Source organism: Syngnathus floridae, unplaced genomic scaffold (genome assembly GCF_059516105.1).
Source record: "Syngnathus floridae isolate MCC-2025c unplaced genomic scaffold, RoL_Sflo_1.0 HiC_scaffold_81, whole genome shotgun sequence".
In the NCBI taxonomy this organism is placed as follows: domain Eukaryota; kingdom Metazoa; phylum Chordata; class Actinopteri; order Syngnathiformes; family Syngnathidae; genus Syngnathus; species Syngnathus floridae.
Genome location: NW_028284110.1, coordinates 29,215 through 51,845, shown reverse-complemented (window position 1 = coordinate 51,845; position 22,631 = coordinate 29,215). Strand labels below are relative to the sequence as shown.

The 22,631-nt window shown below is 48.4% G+C and overlaps 2 protein-coding genes and 2 long non-coding RNA genes across 5 annotated transcripts; all 4 read left to right on the top strand.

The window, feature by feature from the left end:
* On the top strand, window positions 1-918 carry LOC148377843 (uncharacterized). Its single transcript, XR_015856388.1, has 4 exons — window positions 1-209; window positions 294-364; window positions 501-605; window positions 750-918. It is a non-coding gene; the product is annotated as an uncharacterized LOC148377843 (long non-coding RNA).
* An 11-nt stretch (window positions 919-929) lies between these two features.
* On the top strand, window positions 930-1,558 carry LOC148377842 (janus kinase and microtubule-interacting protein 3-like). The gene is made up of 3 exons (XM_088368113.1): window positions 930-1,060; window positions 1,284-1,346; window positions 1,433-1,558. Exons 1-3 carry the CDS (start codon window positions 992-994, stop codon window positions 1,556-1,558), a joined length of 258 nt encoding a protein of 85 aa, XP_088224239.1. The 5' UTR covers window positions 930-991.
* Window positions 1,559-19,693: 18,135 nt separating this feature from the next.
* Window positions 19,694-21,504, top strand: LOC148377841 (uncharacterized). Of its 2 annotated transcripts, none has more exons than XR_015856387.1 (4): window positions 19,694-19,834; window positions 20,880-20,950; window positions 21,087-21,191; window positions 21,336-21,504. It is a non-coding gene; the product is annotated as an uncharacterized LOC148377841 (long non-coding RNA). The 2 variants fall into 2 exon arrangements; XR_015856386.1 differs by lacking the exon at window positions 19,694-19,834 and adding an exon at window positions 20,650-20,795.
* Window positions 21,505-21,528: 24 nt separating this feature from the next.
* On the top strand, window positions 21,529-22,141 carry LOC148377840 (janus kinase and microtubule-interacting protein 3-like). Its single transcript, XM_088368112.1, has 3 exons — window positions 21,529-21,646; window positions 21,867-21,929; window positions 22,016-22,141. The coding sequence occupies exons 1-3, from the start codon at window positions 21,578-21,580 to the stop codon at window positions 22,139-22,141; spliced, it is 258 nt and encodes an 85-aa protein (XP_088224238.1). The 5' UTR covers window positions 21,529-21,577.
* The last annotated feature ends 490 nt before the right edge of the window (window positions 22,142-22,631 follow it).

Here is a 22,631-nt window from a genome sequence, read left to right as displayed (position 1 = left end):
GCGATAGGGATAAATAAGGGATAAATAATATTATTTATTACAGGTCGCAGTCAAAGTCAAAGCAACACAATGATACGATAAAGATAATCTGGAAAACCCTGACACACCCTGTAGTTGTCACTTTTGGAAAAGACGAGCGTCCCTCCAATCATCGCCGGTGACGTGTTTTTCAGGCTCTGGAGACAGGAGCTCATGTCAGAAATGTCATTGTGAGTCGCGTTTGTTTCTGCGCCGGAGCCGTTCGTTCCCTTTGCATCCAAAGAATCTCAAAGGCGGATTATTTGTGTCGACAGGAGAGAGATTTGCTGCTACGATACCGACGTCGAGAATCTCTGAGGAGGAACAAAGCGTGAGGTCCTGCAAGGTGAGTCTGTTTGTTTGCGGCTGCTTGGTGTTGCGCAAGATGAAATGGCCTTTTTCTCGCTATCGTTCCTCTCGTCGATTCATCGTGAGGTGTCGCTTCAGTTTGTTCAGAGAGATGTTTGCTTCCGCGCCCGCAGGTCATCGAAACATTTTACGGCTACGACGAAGACGTGTTGGTGGACTCGGACGGATCGTCCTTGTCTTTTCACACCGACAGAACCCCTGACACGGAACCCGAAGAGGTAGCCCGCCATTTCTGCCAGCGTATTGGCACCAAACATTCCTCTTCAGCCTGGAATCGGACTCGTCTTTGCGTCGCGGGTGCTTTGTCGCCGGTCTGACTGATTCTGGTACTAGTGCTGTGTTGCATTGGTGTGTGCATGAAGAGGCGGAGCTTCGCTACCGCCAGCTGACGCAAGAATATCAAGCGCTGCAACGAGCCTACGCTCTGCTAGCCCAGACCAGCGAAGGGGACTACGACGCCGAGAAGGAGATCAAGGTGGCGCCCCTTCCCGCAACCCCCGGCCGGGTCGCAGCCTCCCCGTTCTCACCCAGCCTCGGGTGTTCTCTGGTCTGAAAGGAGGAGGAGGAGCCTCCCTCCTCCTCCTTTCAGACCAGAGAAAAGCTGATGGTAGAAATGGGTCACTATCAAAGCAGAGTAGCAGATCTGGAGTCAGCGCTGAAGCAACAAGGACAGGTAAGCTCATCAATGAGCACACCTTTTTCTCAGACAAAATAGCTACATTCTTCAGTCACTCATCCGTCTGGCATTACTGGACCAACCCCCCCCCCCCCCCCCCCCCCCGAACGTGGCTGGGAAAATGCGGAGAAAAGCAAATGTCATTTTCCAGTCAACCAAAGAATTTGTGGATGAAAATGACACAACATTCCAAAGCTGTCCACGCGTTTGTCTCTTCTAGAATGTCAAGTGGGTGGAGGAGAAGCAGCTGCTGCGTCAGAGCAATCAGCAGTTGGCCGAAAAGGTGACGGAAAGAAAGGCGCTGGGCGGAGTCGCTTGGCGTCACACCTGTCGGGAAGCCCCGCAGATGAGGTCTGACTGTCTTTTCAGGTCAGGCGGATGGAGGCGGAAGAAGCGCGTCTGAAAGAGCACATCCAGGATATCCGAGACCAAAACGAACTGCTTGAGTTCCGCATCCTGGAGCTGGAGGTGGGAAGACTCGCACAAGCGTGTTGAGGCCAGAGATGTGACGGACGGACGGACGGACGGACGGACGGATGCATGCCTCTGCCTTTCAGGAGAGGGAGTGGCGCTCCCCCGTCTTGAAGTTTCTGCAAGTCCGTTTCCCAGACGGCCTCAGCCCTTTGCAGATCTACTGCGAGGCCGAGGGCGTGAGCGTACGTAAGGCGTCCCTCGCAACCCTAACCTTAACCCGAGGTCCCAGAACACCTTACATTGCTCCTTGCGCCTTTCCCCCGGACATCGTCATCAGTGATCTGATGAAGAAGCTGGACATCCTGGGCTATAACGCCGTAAGTGTATGTCGAACTCCTTATGTTCGCACTCCACGAGACTCGGCGGCTCAAATGTGACTTTTGGAAGGCTTTGCGCTGAAAGAAGCTTGTTGACGCTGTGCCTTTGGGCTCTTGCAGAATCTCACCAACGAGGAGCAGGTGGTCGTGATTCACGCCAGGACCCTTCTCACCCTAGCCGAGAAGGTAACGCGCACGTCCACGCACGCTCTCGCATTCTGCTTATGTGACAGCAGCCTTTCCTCAGTGGTTAGAATACATCAAAGTGACCAAGTCAGCACTTCAACAGAAGATGTTGGACATTGAAAGTGAGAAGGTAGACAGACACGCGACATCAGCCAAGGGGAACTCCGGCAATGTGCCCCAACAATTCTGACCTTGAGCTGTGCTAGGATATGTTCTGCAAGCAGAAGGGCTACCTGGATGAAGAGTTGGACTTCAGGAAGTGTTCCATGGACCAGGCTCATAAGGTAAGCCGCCCTCAAATCTCCCGCCGGACCACTGATGGACGAGGATTGCGGCCCAGAGGATCCTGGAGCTGGAGGCCATGTTGTACGAGGCGCTACCGCAGCGGGACTGCCCCGCCACGGACGGCGAAAAAGCCAGCCACGCTGGCGTGAATGACGTGCTGACGGCGGATCAGAGAGAAGAGCTTAGGAGCGCCGTGGACCAATGGAAGCGAGCCCTGATGTGCGAGTTGAGGGAGCGCGACGCTTGCATCCTCCAAGAGAGAATGGATCTGCTGCACAGCGCGCAACAGGTAAGGGCCCAAAGCCAGCCCGGCACTTACTTGCACGCTTACTGGCTTTTGAATGCCACTTTCCATTTGTCCGTCCTAGAGGAACAAAGAGCTGAAAGAATTCATCGAAGCTCAGAAGAGACAAATCAAACAATTGGAGGAGAAGTTTCTGTTTCTCTTTCTATTCTTCTCCTTGGCCTTCATTCTGTGGCCCTAACACCAGCTGGTGAGTGAGCTCCAGCGGCACCGCACTCGACACCTCCGATACACTGCCAGCCGGTCTCAGACGTTGGCAGACGCTCCGATGCCAACGTATACCCCCCGCCACGGTGACAGAGGCACCGCGTCACACCGGCGCTCATCCAATCAGAAGGCAGGAAAAGCAAATTCACATGCAGGGCACTTTTGAACCAGAAGAGAGCGCCACAAAAAACGGTTGTTGCCCCAAACGCGCACTAAAAAGGGTCAGAATAACAAGAGTCCCACTGGCCAGCCGGGGCCACCCGTCCAGCTGTTTCTTCAGGGGGGAAAAAAATTGGAGTCACCGGTGAGTACATTTTGCATTTAGCTCTGCTTTTCTGCTTCTGTCTTCAAGTGTGTGGCATCCTGCGATCAAAGATTCAGCCAACCCCAAAGCGGTTGACCTCAACGTCCCACCAGCATGCCTACCAGAGCAGGTGACGTGATGCTTTGGACATCCTTCCGTCTCAGATGCCCAAAAGTACTCTTTGCCACATCTGCGGCAATACGGTGTCTTTTCAAAGGTGCAAATAAATCCAGCGTGGGCGGAACACGCACGTCTTCGGTTTTTCCCGCTTTGTTTGTGTGACAGCTGTTGTGAAAATTTTATACAAATAAAGTTGTATAGTACAGGTTTGGCCAAGCCGCAACTCCCGAACCGCATGCGGCTCTTTTATGTTCATATCAACATTTGTGTGTGTGTGTGTGTGTGTGTGTGGGGGGGGGGGGGGTTGTGCGTGTTGGCTTCACTTGAGTTCAATTTGGTATTTTGGTCAAAAGCGCATGTGGTGAAATTCCACAAAGTAGGATGGGCAAACACATTTCTTTAAACTATGAGTGTCAATTGGGCTCTCGAAATGGCAGGGAAAAGATGCACAGCAAAACGAAAATACGTAGATGAACACAGGACGTTTTAATCAGAGTGGGAAAGTTTCTATTTTTTGTTGAACGTGATGGCAAACCATTCTGCCTGATATGTCAGACCTCAGCGCATTTCAAAGATTCAAATCTTCAGCGCCATGCACTTCAGCTCACTCCATGCTAACATTGATCAGGCGTCGAACCCGCATCATCATGCTTAAGAGGTGGCCATGCTAACCAGTGCGCCATTATGTCAACGCATAATAACTAAGTCTACTGGTCAAAACAGCGGTTACTATATGACGTCGCTACGTCGTGGTCACGTGACGCAGACAAGACGTCAATGGACGTGGGCAGAGTTAACTTGTTTAAAAGGGAGTAGGCAGAAGAAATATTTAATTTATTTAAATCTATTTTGAGTGCACACCATTATGCCAATGCATAACAACTGTAAATCTACTAAACAAAACAGCGGTTGCTATATGACATCTGCCACGTCGTGGTCACGTGACATACGTGACGTCGATGGGCGTAACTTTCGCCGGAATTCAAATCCGCGGGGAGAGTTAACTTGTTTAAAAGAGAGTGGGCAGAAGAATTATTTAATTTATTTAAATCTATTTGGTGTGTGCGCCATTATGTCAATGCATAACAACTGTAAGTCTACTAAACAAAACAGCGGTTGCTATATGAGTCTGCCACGTCGTGGTCACGTGACGCGGACGTGACGTCGACGCCTACTTTACATCCCACCGATCACAGGACCCCCTCGGCTGCATAACCGTGCCCCCTTCCCAACCAATCGGATTTGCTATACGCGAAAACGACGCCAATGGAAAGAGCTTCCGCCCAAATTTAAATCCGTGGGCGTGGCTCGCAGCAGGAAGTAGGAAAATGGCGGCGATGTTGACAAAGACACAGCGGATGGTAACATACGACTAACAAGAGAAATAGTTTTATTTTCTGCTTGCAACTGGACCGTCCAGAGCGTACACGGTAAGTACAACTCATCGTTTTTAAAAAGAAGTACTTTTGTTGCCCTGAAAAGCGAGTGAGCGTGGCGTTTGTGGGGGACGTCGAATTTCGACGATTCTTTCTGGTCAACGGTTGTAAATGATTGTGTTGATTAAAAAAGAAAACTTGATGTAACTCTACTTTTAACTGCCGTTTCAGATAGATTTGGAATTGCATCACATCCAATTTTGCCTAGAGCGTACACGGTAAGTAACACTCGTTGTGTTTAAGGAGATTTACGTTTGTAATAGCAGAAGTGTAGCCGCGTTGCGTTGTACGTGTGAATGTTGGTCCGGGCGAAATGTTAATGTTTAATTTCATTCCTTTAGGTTCCACGGTGTTTGTTGGCTGCAAGTTTTCCACTGCAAGAAGAGGCTCATATCATTGACCAGGAGCGAGCTACAATGGTGAGTAGCCATAACATTTATGTTAAACACTTCCTATTTCATGTCTAACAGTACTTGATTTAACAAATAACCATAAATAAATACAGTGTGGGCACTGAAGTTAACATATGTGATTATACTGCCTAATCTGTCACCGAGTAGATTGTTGCAAAGTAATATAAGATCCAAAGTTGTAATTCAGAATAGTTTTCAAAAGAAGGCCATTAGAATTATATACAAGTCTGATTACCCTGAACAAGCTATTAATTAAATCACAAATTCTTCAATTCAAAGATTTGGTAGATTATCAGACAAATAATGTCTAACAGTAATTGATTTAACACATCACGATAAGTAGATTGAGTGTGGGCACTCTCAAGTTAACATATGTGATTATACTGCCTAATCTGTTACAGAGTATGTTGTTGCCAAGTAATGTAGAATAGATCCAAAGTAGTAATCCAGAATAGTTTTGAAGAGGCCATTAGAATGATAAACAAATCTGATTACCTTGAACATAATAACAAGCTAAGTGTTTAATATGTCCTATGAAGTCAAAATTGGGCACCATCATGTGGTGAAATTTGGAATTGCATCACATCCAATTTTGCCTGGGAACAAACAGATTACATAAATCTTAGTTTTGAATAAGCCACTCCTTCTCAAACAAGTAAACTCTGCCCATTTTGCGCAGTAGATGTTCTGTTAATATCTAGTATTTATACAAAGTCATAATTTAAATTGCTTTCAACCTTCATTCATCGGTTCAACCAACATTACTCGCTGTTATTACCAACTTGTATTGATTTAACTAAGCGTTTAATACTTCCTATCAGGTCTCAAATCGAGATTTGGCAAAATACAATTTCAGCAAATCCAATTTTGCCAGGGAACAAAAATAGATTAAATAAACTAAATAAGTCCTCTTCCCATTAAATAAATCAGAAAAGTCTGTCTTGTAACCAGTCCTCTTCAAACAAGTAAAGTCTGCCCATTTTGTGCCGTAGATTTTGTGTCTATGCCTAGTATTTAAACAAAATCATAATTTAAACGACTTCTTTCCTTCATTCACTTTGGAAATTTGGAATTGCAGCAAATCGAATTTTGGCAGGGAACAAAAATAGATCAATTAAACTAAATAAGTCTTCTTCCCATTAAATAAATTAAAAAAGTCTGTCTTGTAACCAGTCCTTTTCAAACAAGTAAAGTCTGCCCATTTTGTGCCGTCGATTTTGTGTTAATGCCTAGTATTTATACAAAATCATAATTTAAAGGACTTCATTCCTTCATTCACTTTGGAAATTTGGAATTGCAGCACATCAAATTTTGCCTGGGAAGAAAAGTAGATTAAATAAATTTAATAAGTCTTACTACTTCCCATTAAATAAATTAAATACGTCTTACTTGTTCCCACTCCTTTTCAAAACAGTAGTTTAAAACGAGGGCCCTTCACTCAATCTTTAACCTCAACCCCGCACGTTGTGTTGTATCTGTGAATGTTGGTTGTGGCCAAATGATAGTTTTCTTTCATTCGTTTAGGTTCCAAGAAAACTTGATGTAACTCTACTTTTAACTGCCGTTTCAGATAAGCGGGTATTACGTCGCAGTCAAATGCCGCGGATATGACGTAATTGCCCGAACCTCCGCCAAAATTCAAATCTGTTGGCGCGATGGCCGTGAGCCACTGAGCAGCGACGATTATCAACAGAAATATCTTTATTTTCTGCTTGCAACTGGACCGTCTAGAGCGTACACGGTAAGTAACACTCATTGTGTTTAAGGAGATTTACGTTTGTAATAGCAGAAGTGTAGCCGCGTTGCGTTGTACGTGTGAAAATTGGTCGAGGCGAAATGTTAATGTTTAATTTCATTCCTTTAGGTTCCACGGTGTTTGTTGGCTGCAAGTTTTCCACTGCAAGAAGAGGCTCGTATCATTGATCAGGAGCGAGCTACAATGGTGAGTAGCCATAACATTTATGTTAAACACTTCCTATTTCATGTCTAACAGTACTTGATTTAACAAATAACCATAAATAAATACAGTGTGGGCACTGAAGTTAACATATGTGATTATACTGCCTAATCTGTCACGGAGTAGATTGTTGCAAAGTAATATAAGATCCAAAGTTGTAATTCAGAATAGTTTTCAAAAGAAGGCCATTAGAATTATATACAAGTCTGATTACCCTGAACAAGCTATTAATTAAATCACAAATTCTTCAATTCAAAGATTTGGTAGATTATCAGACAAATAATGTCTAACAGTAATTGATTTAACACATCACGATAAGTAGATTGAGTGTGGGCACTCTCAAGTTAACATATGTGATTATACTGCCTAATCTGTTACAGAGTATGTTGTTGCCAAGTAATGTAGAATAGATCCAAAGTAGTAATCCAGAATAGTTTTGAAGAGGCCATTAGAATGATAAACAAATCTGATTACCTTGAACATAATAACAAGCTAAGTGTTTAATATGTCCTATGAAGTCAAAATTGGGCACCATCATGTGGTGAAATTTGGAATTGCATCACATCCAATTTTGCCTGGGAACAAACAGATTACATAAATCTTAGTTTTGAATAAGCCACTCCTTCTCAAACAAGTAAACTCTGCCCATTTTGCGCACTAGATGTTCTGTTAATATCTAGTATTTATACAAAGTCATAATTTAAATTGCTTTCAACCTTCATTCATCGGTTCAACCAACATTACTCGCTCTTATTACCAACTTGTATTGATTTAACTAAGCGTTTAATACTTCCTATCAGGTCTCAAATCGAGATTTGGCAAAATACAATTTCAGCAAATCCAATTTTGCCAGGGAACAAAAATAGATTAAATAAACTAAATAAGTCCTCTTCCCATTAAATAAATCAGAAAAGTCTGTCTTGTAACCAGTCCTCTTCAAACAAGTAAAGTCTGCCCATTTTGTGCCGTAGATTTTGTGTCTATGCCTAGTATTTAAACAAAACCATAATTTAAACGACTTCTTTCCTTCATTCACTTTGGAAATTTGGAATTGCAGCAAATCGAATTTTGGCAGGGAACAAAAATAGATCAATTAAACTAAATAAGTCTTCTTCCCATTAAATAAATTAAAAAAGTCTGTCTTGTAACCAGTCCTTTTCAAACAAGTAAAGTCTGCCCATTTTGTGCCGTCGATTTTGTGTTAATGCCTAGTATTTATACAAAATCATAATTTAAAGGACTTCATTCCTTCATTCACTTTGGAAATTTGGAATTGCAGCACATCAAATTTTGCCTGGGAAGAAAAGTAGATTAAATAAATTTAATAAGTCTTACTACTTCCCATTAAATAAATTAAATACGTCTTACTTGTTCCCACTCCTTTACAAAAAAGTAGTTTAAAACGAGGTCCCTTCACTCAACCTTTAACCCTATTTATTCACCTTCTAGGCTAAGTGTTAAAGGCTAAGTGTTAAAGGCTAAGTGTTAAAGGCTAAGTGTTAGAGGCTAAGTGCCAGAGGCTAGGCGCCAGAGGCGAGTTTTTGTGGGCTGAAGTTTTAGTGGGGTTAGTGTGAATACAATCCAAAAGAATACAACAGAATACAATACAATAGAATATAATACATTAAATAAATTAAATACGTCTTACTTGTTCCCAATCCTTTTCAAAAAAGTAGTTTAAAACGAGGGCCCTTCACTCAACCTTTAACCTCAACCCCGCACGTCACATTGTGTTGTATCTGTGAATGTTGGTTGTGGCCAAATGATAGTTTTCTTTCATTCGTTTAGGTTCCACGGTGTTTGTTGGCTATGTTTTCCACTGTCAGAAGGATGAAAATACAAAGTACAACGCTTGGACGTGGGCGAAGACGTCACCGGTGAGTCCTTCCTTCCTATTTATTTACCTTCTAGATGCTAGAGGCTAAGTGTTAGAGGCTAAGTGTTAGAGGCTAAGTGTTAAACACAATACGAACAACACAACGATACTGCACTGAACAACACGATACCGCACTGAGAAACACGATACCGCACTGAACAACACGATACCGCACTGAACAACACCATGCCGCACTGAACACCATGCCGCACTGAACAACACCATCCCGCACTGAACAACACCATGCCGCACTAAATAACACCATGCCGCACTGAACAACACCATGCCTCACTGAACGACACCATGCCGCACTGAAAGACACCATGCCGCACTGAACGACACCATGCCGCACTGAAAGACACCATCCCGCACTGAACACCATGCCGCACTGAACAACACCATCCTGCACTGAACAACACCATCCCGCACTGAACAACACCATGCCGCACTGAACAACATTATGCCGCACTGAACATTATGCCGCACTGAACAACACCATGCCGCACTGAACAACACCATGCCGCACTGAACAACATTATGCCGCACTGAACAACACCATGCCGCACTGAACAACACCATGCCGCACTGAACAACACCATGCCGCACTGAACAACATTATGCCGCACTGAACAACACCATGCCGCACTGAACAACACCATCCTGCACTGAACAACACCATTCCGCATTGAACACCATGCCGCACTGAACAACACCATCCCGCACTGAACAACACCATCCCGCACTGAACAACACCATGCCGCACTGAACAACATTATGCCGCACTGAACAACATTATGCCGCACTGAACAACACCATGCCGCACTGAACAACACCATGCCGCACTGAACAACACCATGCCGCACTGAACAACATTATAACGCACTGAACAACACCATCCCGCACTGAACAACACCATGCCGCACTAAACAACATTATGCCGCACTGAACAACATTATGCCGAAATGAACAACACCATGCCGCACTGAACAACACCATGCCGCACTGAACAACACCATCCTGCACTGAACAACACCATCCCGCACTGAACAACACCATGCCGCACTGAACAACACCATGCCGCACTGAACAACACCATGCCGCAATGAACAACACCATCCCGCACTGAACAACATTATGCCGCACTGAACAACATTATGCCGCACTGAACAACATTATGCCGCACTGAACAACATTATGCCGCACTGAACAACATTATGCCGCACTGAACAACACCATGCCGCACTGAACAACACCATGCCGCACTGAACAACACCATGCCGCACTGAACAACACCATGCCGCACTGAACAACACGATCCCGCATTGAACAACACCATGCCGCACTGAACAACACCATCCTGCACTGAACAACACCATCCCGCAATGAACAACACCATGCCGCACTGAACAACACCATCCCGCAATGAACAACATTATGCCGCACTGAACAACACCATGCCGCACTGAACAACACCATGCCGCACTGAACAACACCATGCCGCAATGAACAACACCATCCCGCACTGAACAACACCATGCCGCACTGAGCAACACCATGCCGCACTGAACAACACCATCCCGCACTGAACAACACCATGCCGCACTGAACAACACCATTCCGCACTGAACAACACCATGCCGCACTGAACAACATTACGCTGCACTGAACAACACCATGCCGCACTGAACAACATTATAACGCACTGAACAACACCATCCCGCACTGAACAACACCATGCCGCACTAAACAACATTATGCCGCACTGAACAACACCATGCCGCACTGAACAACACCATCCTGCACTGAACAACACCATTCCGCATTGAACACCATGCCGCACTGAACAACACCATCCCGCACTGAACAACACCATCCCGCACTGAACAACACCATGCCGCACTGAACAACATTATGCCGCACTGAACAACACCATGCCGCACTGAACAACACCATGCCGCACTGAACAACACCATGCCGCACTGAACAACATTATAACGCACTGAACAACACCATCCCGCACTGAACAACACCATGCCGCACTAAACAACATTATGCCGCACTGAACAACATTATGCCGAAATGAACAACACCATGCCGCACTGAACAACACCATGCCGCACTGAACAACACCATCCTGCACTGAACAACACCATCCCGCACTGAACAACACCATGCCGCACTGAACAACACCATGCCGCACTGAACAACACCATGCCGCAATGAACAACACCATCCCGCACTGAACAACATTATGCCGCACTGAACAACATTATGCCGCACTGAACAACATTATGCCGCACTGAACAACATTATGCCGCACTGAACAACATTATGCCGCACTGAACAACACCATGCCGCACTGAACAACACCATGCCGCACTGAACAACACCATGCCGCACTGAACAACACCATGCCGCACTGAACAACACGATCCCGCATTGAACAACACCATGCCGCACTGAACAACACCATCCTGCACTGAACAACACCATCCCGCACTGAACAACACCATGCCGCACTGAACAACATTATGGCGCACTGAACAACATTATGCCGCACTGAACAACACCATGCCGCACTGAACAACACCATGCCGTTCTGAACAACACCATGCCGCAATGAACAACACCATCCCGCACTGAACAACACCATGCCGCACTGAGCAACACCATGCCGCACTGAACAACACCATGCCGCACTGAACAACACCATTCCGCACTGAACAACACCATGCCGCACTGAACAACATTACGCTGCACTGAACAACACCATGCCGCACTGAACAACACCATGCCGCACTGAACAACACCATGCCGCATTGAACAACACCATGCCGCATTGAACAACACCATGCCGCACTGAACAACACCATCCTGCACTGAACAACACCATGCCGCATTGAACAACACCATGCCGCACTGAACAACACCATCCTGCACTGAACAACACCATCCCGCACTGAACAACACCATCCCGCATTGAACAACACCATCCTGCACTGAACAACACCATGCCGCACTGAACAACACCATGCCGCACTGAACAACACCATTCCGCACTGAACAACACCATGCCGCACTGAACAACACCATCCTGCACTGAACAACACCATCCCGCACTGAACAACACCATGCCGCATTGAACAACACCATCCTGCACTGAACAACACCATCCTGCACTGAACAACACCATGCCGCACTGAACAACACCATGCCGCACTGAACAACACCATGCCGCACTGAACAACACCATGCCGCACTGAACAACATTATGCCGCACTGAACAACATTATGTCGCACTGAACAACACCATGCCGCACTGAACAACACCATGCCGCACTGAACAACATTATGCCGCACTGAAAAACACCATGCCGCACTGAACAACACCATCCCGCACTGAACAACACCAAGCCGCATTGAACAACACCATGCCGCACTGAACAACACCATGCTGCACTGAACAACATTATGCTGCACTGAACAACACGATCCTGCATTGAACAACACCATGCCGCACTGAACAACACCATCCTGCACTGAACAACACCATCCTGCACTGAACAACACCACCCCGCACTGAACAACACGATCCCGCATTGAACAACACCATCCCGCACTGAACAACACCATGCCGCACTGAACAACACCATGCCGCACTGAACAACACCATGCCGCACTGAACAACACCATGCCGCACTGAACAACACCATGCCGCACTGAACAACACCATGCCGCACTGAACAACATTATGCTGCACTGAACAACACCATGCCGCACTGAACAACACCATCCCGCACTGAACAACACCATGCCGCATTGAACAACACCATGCCGCACTGAACAACACCATCCTGCACTGAACAACACCATCCCGCACTAAACAACACCATGCCGCACTGAACAACATTATGGCGCACTGGACAACATTATGCCGCACTGAACAACACCATGCCGCACTGAACAACACCATGCCGCACTGAACAACACCATGCCGCACTGAACAACACCATGCCGCACTGAACAACATTATGCCGCACTGAACAACACCATGCCGCACTGAACAACACCATGCCGCACTGAACAACACGATCCCGCATTGAACAACACCATCCTGCACTGAACAACACCATGCCGCACTGAACAACACCATGCCGCACTGAACAACACCATTCCGCACTGAACAACACCATGCCGCACTGAACAACACCATCCTGCACTGAACAACACCATCCCGCACTGAACAACACCATGCCGCATTAAACAACACCATGCCGCACTGAACAACACCATCCTGCACTGAACAACACCATGCCGCACTGAACAACACCATGCCGCACTGAACAACACCATGCCGCACTGAACAACATTATGCCGCACTGAACAACATTATGCCGCACTAAACAACATTATGTCGCACTGAACAACACCATGCCGCACTGAACAACACCATGCTGCACTGAACAACATTATGCCGCACTGAACAACACGATCCCGCATTGAACAACACCATCCCGCAGTGAACAACACCATGCCGCATTGAACAACACCATGCCGCACTGAACAACACCATGCTGCACTGAACAACATTATGCTGCACTGAACAACACGATCCTGCATTGAACAACACCATGCCGCACTGAACAACACCATCCTGCACTGAACAACACCATGCCGCACTGAACAACACCATGCCGCACTGAACAACATTATGCCGCACTGAACAACACCATGCCGCACTGAACAACACCATGCCGCACTGAACAACACCATGCCGCACTGAACAACACCATGCCGCAATGAACAACACCATCCCGCACTGAACAACACCATGCCGCATTGAACAACACCATGCCGCACTGAACAACACCATCCCGCACTGAACAACACCACCCCGCACTGAACAACACGATCCCGCATTGAACAACACCATCCCGGACTGAACAACACCATGCCGCACTGAACAACACCATTCCGCACTGAACAACACCATGCCGCACTGAACAACACCATGCCGCACTGAACAACACCATGCCGCACTGAACAACACCATGCCGCACTGAACAACACCATCCCGCACTGAACAACACCATGCCGCATTGAACAACACCATGCCGCACTGAACAACACCATCCTGCACTGAACAACACCATCCCGCACTGAACAACACCATGCCGCACTGAACAACATTATGGCGCACTGAACAACATTATGCCGCACTGAACAACACCATGCCGCACTGAACAACACCATGCCGCACTGAACAACATTATGCCGCACTGAACAACATTATGCCGCACTGAACAACACCATGCCGCGCTGAACAACACCATGCCGCACTGAACAACACCATGCCGCACTGAACAACACGACGTCGCACTGAACAACACGACGCCGCACAGAACAACACGACGCCGCACAGAATAACACAATACCGCACAGAACAACACAATACCGCACAAACAGTTTTAGATAATATTACGTCGCAGTCATGTGACGCGGACATGACGTCAATAGGCGGAACTCACGGCAAAATTATAATCCGTGGGCGTGGCTTGCAACAGGAAGTAGGAAAGCGGCAGTTCTGGCAAACAAGACACAGCGGTTAGTAACACGATGACTAACAAGGCAAATATTTTTGTTTTCAGCTTGCAACTTGACCGTCTAGAGCGTACAAGGTAATTACAACTGTTTTTTTTTAGCCCTGAAAAGCGAGGGAGTGTGGCGTTTGGGAGGAATGTCGAACTCGGCGTCTGCTTCCAGCCACAGACGCCAAATTTCGACGATTATTTCGACTGGTCAACGGTTGTAAATTATTGCGTTGACTAAAAACTTTATTTAACTCTACTCTTAACTTTGCCGTTTCAGATATGCGGGTATTACACCGCGGAAATGACGTCAATAGGCTGAACTCTCGCCAAAATTCAAATCTGTGGGCGCAATGGCCTTGAGCGAGACACCGGATACAAACACGACGATTATCAACAGAAATATCTTTATTTTCTGCTTGCAAGTGGACCGTCTAGAGCGTACACGGTAAGTACAACTCATTGTGTTTAAAAAGATTTACGTTTGTGTAGTTTGCGTTGCGTTGTATCTGTGAATGTTGGTTGAGGCTAAATGTTAATGTTTAATTTCATTCCTTTAGGTTCCACGGTGTTTGTTGGCTGTATGTTTTCCACTGCAAGAAGAGGCTCGTATCATTGACCAGCAGGAGCTACAATGGTGAGTACCCCTTTCGTCTTCCATTTATGTTAAACACTTCCTATTTCATGTCTAACAGTACTCGATTTAACAAATAACCATAAATAAATACAGTGTGGGCAGTCACGTTAACATATGTGATTATCCTGCCTAATATGTTTATCACAAATATGTCACTAATCACTAATATGTTTATTTGTTTATCACAACACCTTTGGACCTTCAGCAATCGATTATTTCCCTTCATCTACATAGAGACAGAACGATGGTGTCTTAAACATCTCATTCATTTCACCAAATAACTTCACGCAGGTGGATAACGGCCGTCTCGGTCACGCTATGTTGCGTGATGCAGTTTTGAAGAACCAAATGCATTTATTCAATGAATAAGTCAAGCTAGTTCTATGTTTATGATGTTGTAAGTTACGGTACCGATTGAAGTTGAGTTCGAAGCCAGTGGAAAACAGCGCTGCGTTTGTGCTCTCCAGGTACAAATGTTGTGATCTCTGACTGACGACCGGGCGAGACTCGAGTAAGAGATGTCCAAACGAGCTCCGGCAGGGCGGGCCAAGGCGGAGCGAACGGACGCCCTTCAGGCCGCCAATGACGAGCTGAGAACCAAACTGATGGACGTCCAGTTAGAACTTCAGCAGGAGAAGAACAAGGTGAAAACCTCAACAGACAGACACTGCCTGCCTCCCTGCCTGCCTCCCTGCCTGCCTCCCTGCCTGCCTCCCTCCCTCCCAGTTTTCCCGATGTAGATTAGACATGCGTGTGCCATGACTGTGTCAGCCTACATCAACAAATGCACCGAGGACGTCAGCACCACTAAGAATATCATCACCCGGGGCAACCAACGACCCTGGATGACTGAGGAGGTACGTCAAACGCTACGAGCGCGGAACTCTGCCTTCAAGTCTGGCGACAAGGAGACACTGAGGACAGCGAGAGCCAACTTGAACCGTGCCATCAGGATAGCGAAGCGAGACCGCAGTCGAAAATTTCAGGATCGTTTCCACGACGTCAAAAACATCAGGAGTATGTGGCAAGGCATACGGGCGATTACAGACTACAACTCACCCTCCCCCCCCCCCGGTGGGTGTAGTTGATGCTGACTTTCTAAATGGTCTAAATAACTTCTTTGGGAGGTTCGAGGCACTAAACGGCACTCCAGCAGTTAAAACTGTCCCCCATCAGGAAGAGGAGGTACTCTGCCTTGACTCCGCCGATGTGTTGAAGACCCTGAGGAGAGTCAACCCCTGTAAGGCCCCTGGCCCCGACAACATTCCTGGGCGTGTGTTCAGGGAATGTGCAAGTCATCTGGCTGGGGTCATCACAGACATTTTTAACACCTCGCTGGGCCAAGCCACAGTGCCGGCGTGCTTTAAGACTGCCTCCATCATTCCGGTGCCGAAGAAACCTCAAATCACCTCATTTAATGATTACCGGCCTGTTGCACTGACTCCGGTTATGATGAAGTGCTTCGAAAGGCTGCTTAAAGGTCACATCGTTTCCAGACTCCCCCTATTATTTGACCCGTTCCAGTTTGCCGACCGGCAAAACCGCTCCACTCAGGACGCCATCTCCTCCGTTCTTCACCTGAGCCTGGCTCACCTGGAGGAGAAGAACACCCATGTGCGGAGGCTGTTCCTGGACTTCAGCTCAGCGTTTAACACCATCATCCCACAGCATCTGGTAGGAAAATTGGAACACCTGGGCTTCAACACCCCCCTTCGCAACTGGCTGCTAGACTTCCTCACCAACAGACCTCAGTCAGTCCGGGTCGGACAGAACACCTCTGATGTCATCACCCTCAGCACAGGCTCCCTTCAGGGCTGCGTCCTGAGCCCCCTGCTGTGCACCCTGATGACACACGACTGCGTCCTCAGGTTCACCACCAATCACATCGTGAAGTCAGCAGACGACACAACGGTGGTGGGGCTCATCAGAGACAACAACGACCTGGACTACAGAGAGGAGGTGGAGCAGCTGGTGGGCTGGTGCAGAGAAAACAGCCTGATCCTGAATGAGGAGAAGATGAAGGAAATCATCGTCGACTTCAGGAAAAAACAGCCTCACCACGCTCCACTGATCATCAACAGCTCAGCTGTGGAGGTGGTCAGCACCACCAAATTCCTGGGGGTCCACATCACAGAAGACCTCACCTGGACTATGAACACTACGGCACTGGTCAAGAGGGCACAGAAGCGCTTGTACTTCCTGCGGAGGATGAGGAGAGCCCACCTGCCCCCACCCATCATGAGGACGTTCTACAGGAGCACCATAGAGAGCATTCTGACAAGCTGTCTCTCTGTGTGGTGTGGAGGCTGCACCGCCTCCGATTGGAAGAACGTGAGGAGAGTGGTGAGGACAGCAGAGAGGATCATAGGGGCTCCTCTTCCCTCCATTCAGGACATTTCATCTCAGCGCTGCATGTCCCGTGCCCGTAACATCATCAATGACCCATCACACCCCCACCATGGACTGTTCTCCCTGCTGCCCTCTGGGAAGAGGTTTGCAGCATCCGCTGCAGGTCCACCAGGTTCTGCAACAGCTTTTTCCCTGCTGTCATCAGACTGTTGAACACTAGAACTGTTGAGCTCTAAACTGAACTCTGCATCACACATTCACAGAACTGTACTTTATGACACTACGGACCTCTATCTTGCACTATCTCGCACTACCAACTTTACTGAACTTGTATAAACCCTTTAAATAGAAGTTTAATACATGGTTTAGCATTCCTCTGCACACTCTTGAATACTGTTTTGCCTACTTGCACTATTGCATAATTATCACTGCTGCACTTTATACTTATTTTTAATATATATATATATACATATATAGTATATATGTATATATATATATTTTCATAGGGTATGTTACTTCTATTCAACTGCAATATCACTACTTTGTTGTAAGACGTATGCAACGGAATTTCGTTTTGTATGCACCATGTGCAGACAAGATGACAATAAAGTTTGTCTAAGTCTAAGTCATGTCAGGTCAGCTGTCTGGAGAGAGAGAGAAGTCAGGACCTGCGGGCGGAGCACCACCGTGCCACCGCCGCCATGACGGAACTCAAAAGCAAACTCCATGAGGAGAAGCAGAAAGAGTTAGCCATTACCAGGGAGACATTACTGCGGCAGCATGAAATGGAGCTGATGAGAGTGATCAAAATCAAAGATGGAGAGATCCAGCGACTGAATGCCTTGGTCCTCAGCCTGAGGGACGGCTCCATGGACAAGGTGATCCGCTCTATCCGTGTCTGACTATCCGCACGCCACGTCGGGCTTCGATGCGGCCGCTACCGTATTGTGTAGCTTGTCCCCAGTAAGCGTCGCGGCGCTCCGTTGCGGTCTCAACGGCCCGGTGTGGCGCAATGTCTGCTCAGGTGAGGAGGGGGGGCGCTTTGCTGGCGGAGGTGGAGGAGACGCAGCGGTGTCGGGAGACCGAGCGGTGTCGCCTCCACCAGGAGCGCGGAAGAAGCCCTGGCAGCGGCCCAGCAGGCCTGGCAGTCCCGAGCGGCCGAGCTCCGATCGGCTCATCACCAGCATCGGGAGGAGCTGAGCCGAACCAAGAGAGACTGCGAGAGGGAGATCCGCCGACTGGTAGGACTGATCAGATGCGCGGTGCGTGGCTATGTTCCCAATTTCGTTGTATACCTGCAGTGCAATGACACCTAAGGCATTCTATTCTATTCTATTTCACAAGAAGAAAATGTCCGGTTGCTCGCTTCGCTTTTGTCACAGCAAAGGTGTTCTAGTCGATTCAAGAAAAAAATTGGCCGGTTGCTCTCTTTGTTTTTGTCACAATTCTGGCAAATGAGTTTGCCCGCCTGCCTGAGCGCTCCCCGTTTGTACATCCAGACGGATGAGATCAAGCTGAAAGACAGAGCGGTTAGTGTTTTGGATGAAGCCCTGGGGCCGGCCACGTCCACCGCCTTCAGCTGCAGACTCAGGCTGCCGAGCAGCAGATCGCTGCCCTGAGGGATTCCCAAAGGGCGGGCCTAAACTACCCTGGAAGTGGGGTCAACGCCGCTACTAGCAATCCTCTTCATTGCGTAAGCCACCTCATCACACACTTGCAGTACGCATGACTTAGTTCGTTGCTGGAGGAAGGTAGCACAAAAACAGTTTTGAACTTTGAACGAGTGCTTGTGTGTGTGTGTTGCGGGGCGTTTTCAGTCTCAGGAGGATCGGGACACGCGACGGTTTCATCTGAAAATCGCTGAGCTCAGCGCAGTCATCAGGAAACTGGAGGATCGAAACGCCCTGCTTTCTGAAGAGCGCAATGAACTGGTAATTTATTGACGGCACGCTTGAAGGTTTGCGCTACGTTTGATGCGCGCCATCCAGCGAGGCACCCATTGCGCTTGCTTATTAGTTGAGCGGCGCGGCGAGTCGGTTGCCTGGTAGATGTCTTTTATTGGGAGCCAAAGCCACGATTCCGTTCAAACCGATGCAAAAGGAATGGATACGTTCTGGCCCGCGTGTTGTGCGTCTTTCACATCCCGCACTTCATGCTTGCAGCTAAAGCGACTGAGAGAAACAGAAAGCCAGTTTCTGCCACTCCTGTACAAAAACAAACGCCTGAGCAGGAAGAATGAAGAACTCTCGCTGGTGCTGTGTCGCCTTGAAAACAAAGTGCGCTTTGTCACCCAGGAGAACGAGGAGATGGCAAGCTTGGTAAGTCGACGCGGACAACGGCGGCGTGCCAACAGAGTCCACTGCATTTGTGTTCCACAGAGAAGGCCTAGTTCGCTCAATGACCTGGACCGCGGTTGCGGCCAGCAGGACGGTGAAATGGAGTTCCTTCAAGTTGTGGAGCAGCGGCACATCATCGACGACTTGTCCAAGGTCTTCAGGCAGGCGACTCGGTGCACGTACGGCAGCGCCGCGCTCGCTCGCTGTCGCCAGGAAACCTTTTCCGTCCAAAGCTTGGCCGGCGGCCGCCATCCAAAAAATTGGCCCCTTAAATTCCGACCTTTCAAGCAGGAGCATTGTGCGCACGCGTTTGAACACGCTTTAGACTTGTTTTGCCGTTTTCAGCAGCTCAAAGCTCCCGTTTTGTCAGCGCCTTTGCCACTCGCTGTGCGCTGAAAACGACGGACTTGCCCGGCTGCTCAGCCCGTCAACCATGAGCCGCGAGCGCGACGTCATTGTCCGTAGGCAGCTAGTGGCAAAATGCACCCTGTTAGAGTTGCGCTCGCTCCAACTTATTTTGCAAGAACCACACGGGAGACAAGTAAGTTCTTTTGGACACCTGCAGGTGGAGAGTCCATCCGTTGTACGAATGAAGTCTGACTCTCGGCTCCTGCACGAGCATTTTAATTAAGAGAAACAGGGTGGGTGTAAGAGTGGATTGAATAGAGGAAGCCCTTGACCTCTAGTCAAAACATAGCAAGGGGTGTTTTACGACTTTGTGTAGGAAGGGATAAGCGATAGGGATAAATAAGGGATAAATAATATTATTTATTACAGGTCGCAGTCAAAGTCAAAGCAACACAATGATACGATAAAGATAATCTGGAAAACCCTGACACACCCTGTAGTTGTCACTTTTGGAAAAGACGAGCGTCCCTCCAATCATCGCCGGTGACGTGTTTTTCAGGCTCTGGAGACAGGAGCTCATGTCAGAAATGTCATTGTGAGTCGCGTTTGTTTCTGCGCCGGAGCCGTTCGTTCCCTTTGCATCCAAAGAATCTCAAAGGCGGATTATTTGTGTCGACAGGAGAGAGATTTGCTGCTACGATACCGACGTCGAGAATCTCTGAGGAGGAACAAAGCGTGAGGTCCTGCAAGGTGAGTCTGTTTGTTTGCGGCTGCTTGGTGTTGCGCAAGATGAAATGGCCTTTTTCTCGCTATCGTTCCTCTCGTCGATTCATCGTGAGGTGTCGCTTCAGTTTGTTCAGAGAGATGTTTGCTTCCGCGCCCGCAGGTCATCGAAACATTTTACGGCTACGACGAAGACGTGTTGGTGGACTCGGACGGATCGTCCTTGTCTTTTCACACCGACAGAACCCCCGACACGGAACCCGAAGAGGTAGCCCGCCATTTCTGCCAGCGTATTGGCACCAAACATTCCTCTTCAGCCTGGAATCGGACTCGTCTTTGCGTCGCGGGTGCTTTGTCGCCGGTCTGACTGATTCTGGTACTAGTGCTGTGTTGCATTGGTGTGTGCATGAAGAGGCGGAGCTTCGCTACCGCCAGCTGACGCAAGAATATCAAGCGCTGCAACGAGCCTACGCTCTGCTAGCCCAGACCAGCGAAGGGGACTACGACGCCGAGAAGGAGATCAAGGTGGCGCCCCTTCCCGCAACCCCCGGCCGGGTCGCAGCCTCCCCGTTCTCACCCAGCCTCGGGTGTTCTCTGGTCTGAAAGGAGGAGGAGGAGCCTCCCTCCTCCTCCTTTCAGACCAGAGAAAAGCTGATGGTAGAAATGGGTCACTATCAAAGCAGAGTAGCAGATCTGGAGTCAGCGCTGAAGCAACAAGGACAGGTAAGCTCATCAATGAGCACACCTTTTTCTCAGACAAAATAGCTACATTCTTCAGTCACTCATCCGTCTGGCATTACTGGACCAACCCCCCCCCCCCCCCCCCCCGAACGTGGCTGGGAAAATGCGGAGAAAAGCAAATGTCATTTTCCAGTCAACCAAAGAATTTGTGGATGAAAATGACACAACATTCCAAAGCTGTCCACGCGTTTGTCTCTTCTAGAATGTCAAGTGGGTGGAGGAGAAGCAGCTGCTGCGTCAGAGCAATCAGCAGTTGGCCGAAAAGGTGACGGAAAGAAAGGCGCTGGGCGGAGTCGCTTGGCGTCACACCTGTCGGGAAGCCCCGCAGATGAGGTCTGACTGTCTTTTCAGGTCAGGCGGATGGAGGCGGAAGAAGCGCGTCTGAAAGAGCACATCCAGGATATCCGAGACCAAAACGAACTGCTTGAGTTCCGCATCCTGGAGCTGGAGGTGGGAAGACTCGCACAAGCGTGTTGAGGCCAGAGATGTGACGGACGGACGGACGGACGGACGGACGGATGCATGCCTCTGCCTTTCAGGAGAGGGAGTGGCGCTCCCCCGTCTTGAAGTTTCTGCAAGTCCGTTTCCCAGACGGCCTCAGCCCTTTGCAGATCTACTGCGAGGCCGAGGGCGTGAGCGTACGTAAGGCGTCCCTCGCAACCCTAACCTTAACCCGAGGTCCCAGAACACCTTACATTGCTCCTTGCGCCTTTCCCCCGGACATCGTCATCAGTGATCTGATGAAGAAGCTGGACATCCTGGGCTATAACGCCGTAAGTGTATGTCGAACTCCTTATGTTCGCACTCCACGAGACTCGGCGGCTCAAATGTGACTTTTGGAAGGCTTTGCGCTGAAAGAAGCTTGTTGACGCTGTGCCTTTGGGCTCTTGCAGAATCTCACCAACGAGGAGCAGGTGGTCGTGATTCACGCCAGGACCCTTCTCACCCTAGCCGAGAAGGTAACGCG

Coding starts and splice junctions, on each gene's coding strand:
- LOC148377840 (XM_088368112.1), top strand. CDS start 21,578: ATGGTAGAAATGGGTCACTATCAAAGCAGAGTAGCAGATCTGGAGTCA. Junction 21,647..21,866: donor CGCTGAAGCAACAAGGACAG/GTAAGCTCATCA, acceptor TGTCTCTTCTAG/AATGTCAAGTGGGTGGAGGA. Junction 21,930..22,015: donor ATCAGCAGTTGGCCGAAAAG/GTGACGGAAAGA, acceptor CTGTCTTTTCAG/GTCAGGCGGATGGAGGCGGA.
- LOC148377842 (XM_088368113.1), top strand. CDS start 992: ATGGTAGAAATGGGTCACTATCAAAGCAGAGTAGCAGATCTGGAGTCA. Junction 1,061..1,283: donor CGCTGAAGCAACAAGGACAG/GTAAGCTCATCA, acceptor TGTCTCTTCTAG/AATGTCAAGTGGGTGGAGGA. Junction 1,347..1,432: donor ATCAGCAGTTGGCCGAAAAG/GTGACGGAAAGA, acceptor CTGTCTTTTCAG/GTCAGGCGGATGGAGGCGGA.